Genomic DNA, 11,769 nt, shown 5'->3' with positions numbered 1-11,769 from the left:
GAAAATATGACAAAAATCAGAAAAATCAGAATCAAATCAGAAAAAAAAATCACTGAAATTAGTGAAGGGTTTTAGCACATAAACGCAACGAAAACGTAAATTTAATCTTTAAAAAAAACCGAAACACTCCGCAGGATCCATGCGAAAAAAATAATATTTAATTCGTAGTTCAGTATGTTTACCTTAAGAAGCTTTACGTTAATGGAAAGATGGAGGTCTTTAATAGCGATCCAAGAACGATGAACGGAGATCCTTAGCAGCTGCTCCTCAAGTGTGAAGCACTCCACCGGTATCCACCAAGAAAATGATGTAATGAAGAAGGAGGAGATTGAGAGAATTAGGGTTTTGTAAATCTTTTTGGTTGAGGCAAAAATAGGGTTTATAATAGTATATTTATAGGCAAAATTTTCAGCTGAAAATTTTCCCATAAAATATTATTATTATCAACCCTTTATTATTCTCACTAATAATTAAAACACTTTTTAATTATTAATCCTTTTTCTAAACTCTTTAGAAATAATTCTCTCACTTGATTTAATTTCCAAAAATTAAATTCTTAATTAATGATATTAAGAACCTTTTCTTAATTAATTTATAATTAATTAAATCTCATTTAATCAATTATTAAATTTTCCAATTAATTATTTATTTCATAAATAAATAATTATCAGCCATTATTAATTAATTCCTCCACCATTAAATCATTCTCTTTTATGGTGTGACCCTGTAGGTTCAATATTAAGCCGGTAGTAGAAATAAATAATAATAAAACTATTTTATCATTATTTATATAAATTCTCTAATTCATTAAATATGATTAATTAATTAATCATATTTATTCTACATCGTGAGGGATAGTTCTCAGCATATAGCGACTATCCGGATAATACGAATTCACTGCTTAGAATACCAAGAACCTATTCAGCGAGTAGTTACCGTACGATTAATTCCTTCTATCCTGCAATGTCACGATTAAATACAAGGCATGGAACTTATGTCAAGCCTATCTTATTTAATCACTTGCTTTCCCATTCACTATGCTTAGTTCTATTTAATGTAAATTAGAAACTCCTTTCAAATTTCATTCACTCTGGCCAGAGATTCCTGAACTAACATAAGTGGATCAGCATTGAACATTCTCTTCCTACACTGGAAGGGGTAGATCCTTTATTGATCATACACTATCTTCGTGTACAAATTCCTATACCCAGTAGAGCCCTTATAATTGTCCATTGAGCCTAAGAACTAAATCAAGCATAGTTCAGTGTACACAAGATGACTATGATGACCTCAAGTCTAAGGATACTTGTACAACTATCACTATGTGAACAACTGCTGACGCGTGAGTGAACTCCATCAGTTGTTCAGCTGTGTGAGTCATGTTCAGTGAACTTATTCTATAATAAGCACCTACATACTAGCTATAGTGTCACCACACAAATGTCTATGAGAACAGACATCCTTCATAATGAAGCAAGCATAGTATGTACCGATCTTTGCGGATTATTAATTACCAGTTAGTAATCCTACGACCAGGAACTATTTAAGTTTAGAGTTATCATCTTTTAGGTCTCATTATTATGATCTCATCACAATCCATAAAAAGCTTTACTCTAAACTATGGTATATCTTATTTAAACATTTAAATAGATAGAACCCGTAATAAAAACAAAACAAGCCTTTTATTAATATCAATGAAATCAAAACAGATTCAATAAAAGTTATTCCTAAATCCTCATACATGATTGGACTTAGGATATATCTCTTTTAATTAGAACCGAATATGATCTGAAATAAGCAAACTTCATACTTAAATGTATATTATATTTGTGATAATTTAATTACTTAATTATAAATTAATGTAAAAGTACATTATATTATATTAAAAGTACTACATTTAATAAAAATATATTTTTTTAAGTCTCAAAACATGAAAAAATAAATAAGTTAAGATCCGAAATATCTGAACCGAATTTTGTCTGATTTTTATCCGAATTTCATCCGTTTTTTATCCGAATTAGACCCGAACCGAATCACATCTGATCTGATCCGAATGACCTCGAGTTATATCATAATCCGAAAGTGGAACCGATCTGAAATAGATCCGATCCGAAACCGATCCGGTTATCCGATTTTCCAGGTCTACACACACCCCACAACACTTTAGCAATTGTTACCAAAAAGTCCTGATTTGTAGTTTCTAACTTAGTAAGAAGCCAATATGGGTACTACTGTCCAGAGAGGCACATTAAAAATTATTCCCATATATTACCAACACGTCAAAATAAAGAGACAATTGAAAAAGACATGAGCCAAATTCTCATCAGCTAAATTGCATAATGGGTAGTTAAGTGACAGATGAACACCCTTTATACTCACTTACTTCTCACAGGAATATTGTTTCTACAAAAATGTTAGAGAAAAATTTTCATTTTAGGAAGGAGGTCCAACTTCCAAAGTTTGCTCCAACCCGGTGATTGAGAAATAGAACCAGTGCCAACATTCCTCGAGTGCCACAGCTGACATCCCGTTTTCACTGAGTATTTACCGTTAGGTGTTTTAGACGAAGCCAAACGCTAAACTGCAGGCAGAGAAGGAATTTGAGTTGATAAAACTAACGTTGCATCAACAGTAGAGAACAAATTTGTTACTTTGTTGATATCCCAGCCTTGTCGATAGGTTGGAACAAGTCAGCCATTACTAAGTTGTTGTTGTAAGAGATAATGAAAGATGCAGAAATACAGAGGATAAAGTGTTTGTATGGAAAAGCTTATTAAGTGTTATTGATTGGTAATACTTATACAGGAAAATAAGTAAACACATGGAAACAACTGGCAAGCTAACAACCAGAGAATTAAGTCCTGATTCTTCTCAATTAAGTCCTGATTCTTCTCCTAATTATTCTCCAATCCCACACTCCTAAATATACGCTGTGATCACATATCACGAAGTAACAATCTTCGTTTATTCCAAAACAGAACAAATAAAATAAACTAGATATGTTTAGATTATAAAATAATCCCAACATACTTCCCCTTAATCTAAACAGCATTGAGCTTCTTGACTCCCAATAGACTTCTCATTTTTTCGAACTTTGCAGCTCTCATCGCCTTTGTCAGGATATCTGCACGTTGTTCGCTGGTTCTCACATGTCTTATGATGATCAGACCTTTTTCAACACAATCACGGATGAAATGGTATCTCAAATCAATATGTTTGCTCCTCCCATGAAAGACTGGGTTTCGAGCAAGGTCCACTGTTGACCTGTTGTCGACATACAATATAACTGGACCAGGTTTTATATCAGAGATGCAACTTAGAACTCGTTGAAGCCAAATAGCTTGACACGCAGCAGCAGTAGCGACCATGAATTCTGCTTCGCATGAAGACAGAGCAACGCAGTGTTGCTTTTGTGAAACCCAAGTGATCAAATTTTCATCAAGGTAGAATGCCATACCTCACGTACTCTTTCTATCATCCAAACTTCCTGCCAGATCACTGTCAGAGAACCCAGCTAGAATGTAGTTTCCCAGTCCTTTTGTATACACCAGGCCATAATTTATGGTTCCCTTTATATTACAACAAATTCGTTTTACTGCATCTAGATGTAGCTCGGTTGGTCTCTCCATATAACGGCTGACTATTCCAACATCAAAAGCAATGTCTAGGCGTGTATGCACCAGATATCGCAGTCCACCAACAATACTCTTATACTGAGTAGAATTCACAGCTTTACCAGTTTCATCCACATGAATTTGCAGGTTGTGATCCATGGGGAACTTGACTGTATTGCATTCAGCAAGACCTGCTTTCTCAAGTATTTTTCTAGCATAACTTGTTTGCTTCACCTCAATGAAACCGTTTCCTTGAGTTACCTCCAAACCCAAATAATAAGAGAGCTTACCAAGGTCAGACATATCAAATTCTACACTCATGTCCCCCTTGAATTTGATAATGTGTGACGTACTGGTGCCTGTGATGATCAAGTCGTCCACGTAAACACCCACGATTAAGGAATCAGCTCCGATTTTCTTAGTGTAGACGGCATGTTCAAACGGACACTTTACGAAACCTAGCTGCAGCAAGTAATAATTTAGGCGTGAGTACCAAGCCCGAGGGGCTTGTCGTAAGCCGTACAAGGCCTCTAGGAGTTTGTAGACCTTGTCCTCATGCCCCTTTCGAACAAAGCCCTGGGGTTGCCGGACGTAGACCTCTTCAAGTAAAATACCATTAAGGAAGGCAGACTTGACGTCCAAATGATGGACCTCCCAGTTATTATAAGCTGCCAGTGCTAGGAGTAAACGAACAGTATCTAACCTCATCACAGGGGCAAACACCTCGTCGTAGTCAACACCTTTACGTTGCACGTAGCCTTTGGCTATGAGTCGAGCTTTATGCTTGATTACTTCACCATTTTGATCTTTCTTGACTTTGAAACCCCAATTCAAACCAATAGCTGTGTGGCCCTTTGGCAGAGTCGTGAGCTCCCACATCTGGTTTTTTTTAATGGAACTGATCTCACTTTGCATTGCTTCCTTCCACACATCATCTTTAACAGCGTGTTCAAAGCACACAGGTTCATCAATCCCCATCAGAAACAGACCTTCTTCGAGTTCAACTGAAACTGAATCAGCATAAATGTCATCGAAAAGCCGGGTGCATCTAGGTTGTTTACTGGAATCACTGGCAGTGCTGGTGTCTGTGCTCTCGTCCTGAGGAGACATGGCGGGGTTCTGAGGCATCACAGACGTAGTCTGCTCGGGATGAACACTGTGTTCATGGTCATCAGAGGAATCTGAAACAAGTCCCTCGATAACCAGCTAGTCTCCTGTATATGCTGGTGTAGTATTCACATCTGTTTCCCAGTCCCAACCATTGTTTTCATCGAAGATGACATCTCTGCTTATATGCACATCCCCAGAAAGTGGATCGAACAGTCTGTAGGCTTTTGTCCCCAGTTCTCGACCAATGTGAATCAGCCTTTTACCTCTTGCATCAAGTTTTCGTGTATGTGCAGCGGGCACTTTCATGTAAGCTATACAACCAAAAAATTTCAAATAACTCACATTCGGTTTTCAGTCAAACCAGGCTGCATACGGAGTGGTTTCATACATCGATCTTGTTGGGAGTTTATTAAGGACGTAGACGAAAAAACAAAAAGGTCCCCCCTAGTATTTTGTTGGCATATTCCTTTCACCCAACATGCTTCTAGCCATGGCAGCCACTGTACGATTACGGCGCTCCACAACACCATTTTGTTGGGGTGTATAAGGCGTCGTAAAATGTCTTAGTATGCCTTGGTCATCACAGAATCCTTGAAATTTCTTGGAACAAAATTCTCCACCCCGATCCGTTCGTAATACCTGAATACTTTGTTTGTTTCTATTCTCAACAAATAACTTAAATTTCTTGAAGTGTGTTAGAGCCTTATCTTTTGTTTTCAGAAAGTAGACCCATATCATACGGGTATGATCATCCACCAACAACATAAAGTATCGATTTCCCGCTGGTGTAGGGGGAGACAAAGGTCCACAAAGATCTAGATGTATCAATTCAAGTTTATCTTTAGCAATAAAATTTGTATGGGACGGGAAACGCTTACGTGTTTGTTTAGACATGAGACATCCACTGCAGATTTTCCCAGGTTGAGTGATAGGAGGGAGTCCGTGTGCCATCTGATTTTTGGACATCAAATGCAATGCTTTGAAATTTATGTGGCCGAGACGTTGATGCCACAGCCAAGCTTCATCTTCACCTTTTGTCAGTAGGCATGTTTGTTGTGCTTCTAAAATCTGAATTTTATACAGTCGATTGCTAGACCTCCTGACCCGCAACAGTAAACGACCACTTTTTTATATACCCAGAGAAGGTCACCATCTATAACAACCCGATTTCCTTCCTCAGAAAGCTGTCCTAAGCTAATAATGTTGCTTCGTAAAATGGGAATGAAATACACATTACTTAAAACTCTGGTTTCTCCAGTTTTGCAAGCGATTCTGATAGATCTTTTTCCTTCGATTTCTACTAGCGAACCATCACCGAATTTTACTTTGCCCCTTGCCGTTATGTCCAATTTCTCAAACTTGTTACGCCGACCTGTCATGTGGTTACTAGCACCATTATCAAGGTACCAGGTTTGCTCTTCAGTTGCTTTGATATTGCTTGTTTCTCCTTTTTCACTGCAAGCAATCTCCCCTCCACATTGTTTACAAAAAATTCCATCAGTAACGCAGGTTCGTTGTTATACAATTGCGTTAAATTTGCCTCACCCTTTTGCTGCCTATTTCTTCCAGATTTTCGACACTCAGCAGCATAATGACCGTATCCACCACAGCTGAAACATTTCACCTGACTCCTGTCTCGAGCGACTCTATTCTCTCTTCTCCTGTAGTCTCCTCCATCAGATGAGTTACCTTTGCCTGATCTCTTCAACCACTATTCCCGAGTGAGTAGTAACTGACCTTCTTTGATCTCTTTCTTTTACCATTCGTCTGCTGTCAATAATAGCTGATGTTCCTCACTGCTTTCTGTAGGTTCTTTCAAGCGCTCCTCATGAGCTCGAAGAGTTCCAATCACTTCCTCTACAGACATTGAATCCAAGTTCCCAAATTACTCAATTGCTGATGCTATTTGCAAAAACTTGGTTGGAACGGCCCTCAACAATTTCTTTACAACATAGTTCTCTTCGATTGCTTCTCTTAACGCCCTGATGTTTGTAACCAAACCATTCAGTCTCATAAAAAAATCATCCAGTTTCTCTGTGTCTTTCATCTTCAGTGACTCAAACTCCATTCTAAGGGTTTGGGCCTTTGCTTTCTTTACCTTGTCCGCTTCCTGGCACATTATTTTGAGTGATTCCCACGGTTCTTTGGATGTTTTCTTTTCCGCCACTGCTAGCAGAATATCATCGGGAATTCCTTGGTAAATTATGGCCAGTGCTCGCTTGTCCGTCTTCACATCAGGTTCTACCTTGGGATCTTTTGGCTCGATTGCTTGCCACACCATATGTGCTTCCATAAGGACTTTCATCTTTATGGCCCTTGTGGTATAGTTTGCTCTGGTAAGTATTGGGATACTCAATCCGATGGATCCTTCCTTAGACTTGCCTGCCTTCATCCTTCGGAGTGAAACGATAGGGGCTCTGATACCAGATGTAAGAGATAATGAAAGATGCAGAAATACAGAGGATAAAGTGTTTGTATGGAAAAGCTTATTAAGTGTTATTGATTGGTAATACTTATACAGGAAAATAAGTAAACACATGGAAACAACTGGCAAGCTAACAACCAGATAATTAAGTCCTGATTCTTCCCAATTAAGTCCTGATTCTTCTCCTAATTATTCTCCAATCCCACACTCCTAAACATACGCTGTGATCACATATCACGAAGTAACAATCTTCGTTTATTCCAAAACAGAACAAATCAAATAAACTACATTTGTTTAGATTATAAAATAATCCCAACAGTTGTTACCATATGTCCTGGGCTGATCAACTCTAAAATTACCGTTACCGGCTATCCAAGGGTCTCGAGTACACCTTATCGACTTTCTATCACCTAAAATCCAACGATAACCCTGCAACACCTCATTCTTAGCTATAAGAATTCACTGCCAAATAAAGCTAGCACCTCGTATTCCTTGTGCCTGCAAAATAATATGAGTGTTATAAAAAGTATAGCTTAATCAGCAAATTAATAACAAATATACGGATAAATGTTCGAGTCACGTAAAAATCACGCTTTCCTCAAAACCGATAAACCCCTTCTGTGTGGTGCTTGAAGGTTGATTGACTTCTCTCTCCTAGGATACAACGAACAAAGCTGATTTTCAAGTAATTAAAAAAGCTGCCTTCTATGAATTGAACAAACAAACCTATGTCACTAAAATACAACCTAGAGATCTAAGAATAATGAAAGAAAAGAATGAAAGTAACCTTCTTTTTCCATCTCTACTAATGAGATTTTATATACAGGGGAAGAAAAAAATTGTAAATTATAAGTTATTAATTTATAACCTACACGCTAATAAACAAAATTAAAATTGGCTCATTAGTATACAAGTTAGACAAATTAAAATATAAGTTACAAAATAAAAACTAATTAAACATCATCAATATATAATTTTTTTTTTGTGTTTAGTGTTCTCGGATTGTTTATAAATTTTCCACTATCGTATAAATGGATTTTGTAACTTAAATCAAATCAGTTTTATTGGAATCGAGATATTAAAAATCGAAATCAAACAAATAATTTAGTGGCAATTATGATTTATAATTTTCAAAACAAGAAGATATAGTTAAATTTTATCTCAAAGTCTAGCCGAACATGGACCATAGATATAGTTAAATAATTTTTGGAATATTTCTGAATTTAGACTAGCTATAGATAGTCAATGACATGTATGTAACTAATTAGTCGATAATTTCAACTCATGTACAAAGTACGTTTACATTCTCAAGCTACAAAAATGAAAAAATGTATGTAGTTGGTATCTAATTTTTCTTAATAATTATCATTTGAAGTTGTAAGCCACGGGCAATTATTTTCAAGTTCAATGAACTACTAGTTATGTTACATTTCACCATGTAAAGCATGGTAATTAATCACTTGATTTTAACTCATTTGATAGATATCACCCATATGCGACTATATACGGCTCTAATATATAGTCACGAGATTACAGTCTCGCAACGGTCTATACTTTCGTCCAATACCTATGATATGATAGGGATGACAATTTGTACCGAACCGATGTATACCCCATCCGTATCGATCCGATCGAATTTTACCGAATTCGAATATTTTGGATTCGGGTTCGGGTTTAATTTTCAAACCTGAACCATATTTTCGGGTCGAGTTTGGTTTTAAGGTATATCGTTTCAAACCTGACCCGAAAACCGTTCAGTTTCGACCTGAACCCGATCCGAAACCGGTCTTAATATATAAATAATATTTTATATCTTATAAGTAATAAAATAATATATAATATAATATATTACTAATATTAGTACTAAAAAATATATTTTTTACAAACTATTGCATTAAAGTTGTTTAAATATGTTTTTAGCAGCATTTTCACTACAAGTATACTAAATGTCAACATTGTTGCATTATTTAACTAACAATTTTATTGATAGAGGTATATTATCAATTGTCTTTTCAAAACCCTCTTATTCAATCCCAAAAATTTTAATATCGTAATATTTATGAGCACTTTGCTCAAATCAGATCCTAGTAATTTTTCACTAGAGTTTGTGTAAATTAAGATGCAATTTGATAGTGATCTACAAAACCGAATCCGAACCGTACACGATGGGTTCATGTTCGGATTTTGTGGTTCAGGTTTTTCCAGGTTCGGGTTCGAGTTTGACAAAAATAATCGGATTCGGGTTTGGTTTTTGTTAAACCCGTTTCGATGGACCCAATTATCTTCACTACCTCTATCATTCATTACGATTTCTTTTTATTACTCTGTTTGGCAAGTGTATGAAGCTTAGATTTTAGAATATTAGAATGTACTCGAAGCTTTACAAGTAAAATAATAAATATAAATTAAACTGGAAGTGAGAGCATGATATAATTAATTCATTCATACCGTTACAACATCATAGTACATACCTAGAAGACATTACAAAGTTAAAAATTTTATTCCTTAAACGAAATAATCATACAAAGGAAAGGCAACAAGAAGTCACCCAAATAAATGCGAATACAATACTTGAACTTAGTTTAAGATCATAAATAGCTAGAGGGAAAGATGGTTAGGTACATTCAAAGCCATTGGGCAGTTTCTTCCCACAGTTGTTAAGAACAAGGCTGAGTGCAATAGGAAGATTGAGGTTGGTGAGCCCTAAAATGTTGGCTTTAATGGCAGTGCAAAGGCAAAGAGCGGCTTCAAGATTGACAAGACCGTCAAGGAGAGCACAACATGGCAGCGTTGGAGGAGCTCCGATGACGACATTCTTCACCAAGTTAAGTACATCAGCGCATACTCCTAATTTGAGGGCATTTATAGTGCATTTTCCACCAGAAGCCCCAGGAACCCCGGGAACCCCGGGAACCCCAGGAATACCAGGAACCCCAGGAAGACCAGGAAGACCGGGAAGACCGGGAAGACCGGGAAGACCGGGAAGACCAGGAAGACCGGGAAGACCTGCAGGAGCACCAGGAAGACCTGGAAGACCGGGAAGACCAGGAAGACCACCTGGAAGACCAGGAAGACCGGGAAGACCAGGCAGACCACCCGGAAGACCTGGAAGACCTGCAGGAGTACCAGGAGTTGGCTTGGTTTCAGGGGGGCAAGTATTACATGAACTGACCAAAGTAAAAAACAGAATGTTGAGTATGAAGAACAGAGCTTGGGAAACATTTTTAGTGGAAGCCATTTCTTGAACTCGAGTGATAAGAAATAGAAGGCTTCTACTAATTTATTTTTGTTGGTGCTAAAGTATGAAGCTAGGGCAACATATTTATAATGTGCAAAATGATAGGTTTTGTGGTTGCTTAACCCAAAAACTAAGATGTCGACTCTGTGGTTGGGAAATTCATTAGCTGTCACTTATTAAAATCATTCGGACGTATGTAATCATGTGGGATCAGATAATACCGAATGCCATGTTCCATGCTCCAGAGTGAATCCCCGACTTTTAGCGTTATCCTTATATATGCTGTTGCATTTCTATTGAGTTGCTTAGTTTAAATCTTTTATAATTTTTTCTAAAATGCTCTATATATATATATACTAGTATATAAGCCGTGATGCACAATTGTTTTTATCTTGTATATTGTAAAATATAATTAATATATTATTGTTGTGATTCGAACCTATACCCTGGTATAATAATTTTACAATGCGCCACCTTAATTTTTATCATTATATATTGTAAATTATAATTTTAATATATTACTGATAGGATTCGAACATTATATTTTTTATATAATAATTTTTAAGATTATATCTACGGGTCCTCAACAATTTGATTTGACTGCTCTTGATTGAGTGAACAATAACTAACAACCAAAATATTAATGTTTCATCTTTACTAAAATAGTATAGATTAATTACCAACTCCCCTATTTATATATATTTTGTATTTCTATATTAAAGCAGCTTGGAGGTATATTTACCTAACAAAAAGCATGTTACTATGTAAAATCATATAGTCAGTTGGTTATATACAGACAATTTAATTATGCAATTAACTTTTAAAGATGTTACACATAAATTATAAGAAAAATACAATATGAAGTGGAGATGCATTATTATTTTTTTTTGTTGAATTTGTTTTATTAATTATAAATATTGCAAGTCATCGTTCGTAGACAATTATTAGATTATTCATTTATTAATTATAATTAAATTTAATTATTTGTAAACAATTATCTGGTTGATAAAATATGAATATATATACATATATATAATAATCATTTTTATGCAAAAAATAATAGATGAGTCATCAAAGTGCAATAATAAAGTTAAAAAGGAAATTCATCAATGTACGTTAATTTTTTTTACGGAGTGCAATCATTGTTAAAAAAAATAATAATTATGTCACTAAAGTGGGAACAACTATAATAGAGTTATTTTTGTGCAAATCGATAATAATTGAGGCCAGTAAACAGTAGTTAAGTCTTAATTTTTATATGCACATGCGTGATTACGTGTATATATATGAGAAACCTCTAAATATATTTTTTAAATTTTTTAAATCATATATATTATCATATTAAAATATATATTTTATTTATATCAAGTTGAAATAAATAA

At 35.6% G+C, this 11,769-nt stretch overlaps 1 protein-coding gene across 1 annotated transcript; it reads right to left on the bottom strand.

Moving 5' to 3' along the window:
• Nucleotides 1-9,574: 9,574 nt before the first annotated feature.
• On the bottom strand, nt 9,575-10,456 carry LOC141666709 (14 kDa proline-rich protein DC2.15-like). Its single transcript, XM_074472863.1, has one exon. The coding sequence runs from the start codon at nt 10,385-10,387 to the stop codon at nt 9,764-9,766; it is 624 nt and encodes a 207-aa protein (XP_074328964.1). The 5' UTR covers nt 10,388-10,456; the 3' UTR covers nt 9,575-9,763.
• Nucleotides 10,457-11,769: the final 1,313 nt, after the last annotated feature.

This window comes from Apium graveolens, chromosome 6 (assembly GCF_009905375.1).
Source record: "Apium graveolens cultivar Ventura chromosome 6, ASM990537v1, whole genome shotgun sequence".
Classification (NCBI taxonomy): domain Eukaryota; kingdom Viridiplantae; phylum Streptophyta; class Magnoliopsida; order Apiales; family Apiaceae; genus Apium; species Apium graveolens.
This window is presented reverse-complemented; position numbering and strand designations above follow the sequence as displayed.

Bases quoted from the DNA above. Each gene is read 5' to 3' on its own strand.
- LOC141666709 (XM_074472863.1), bottom strand. From the start codon at position 10,387: ATGGCTTCCACTAAAAATGTTTCCCAAGCTCTGTTCTTCATACTCAAC.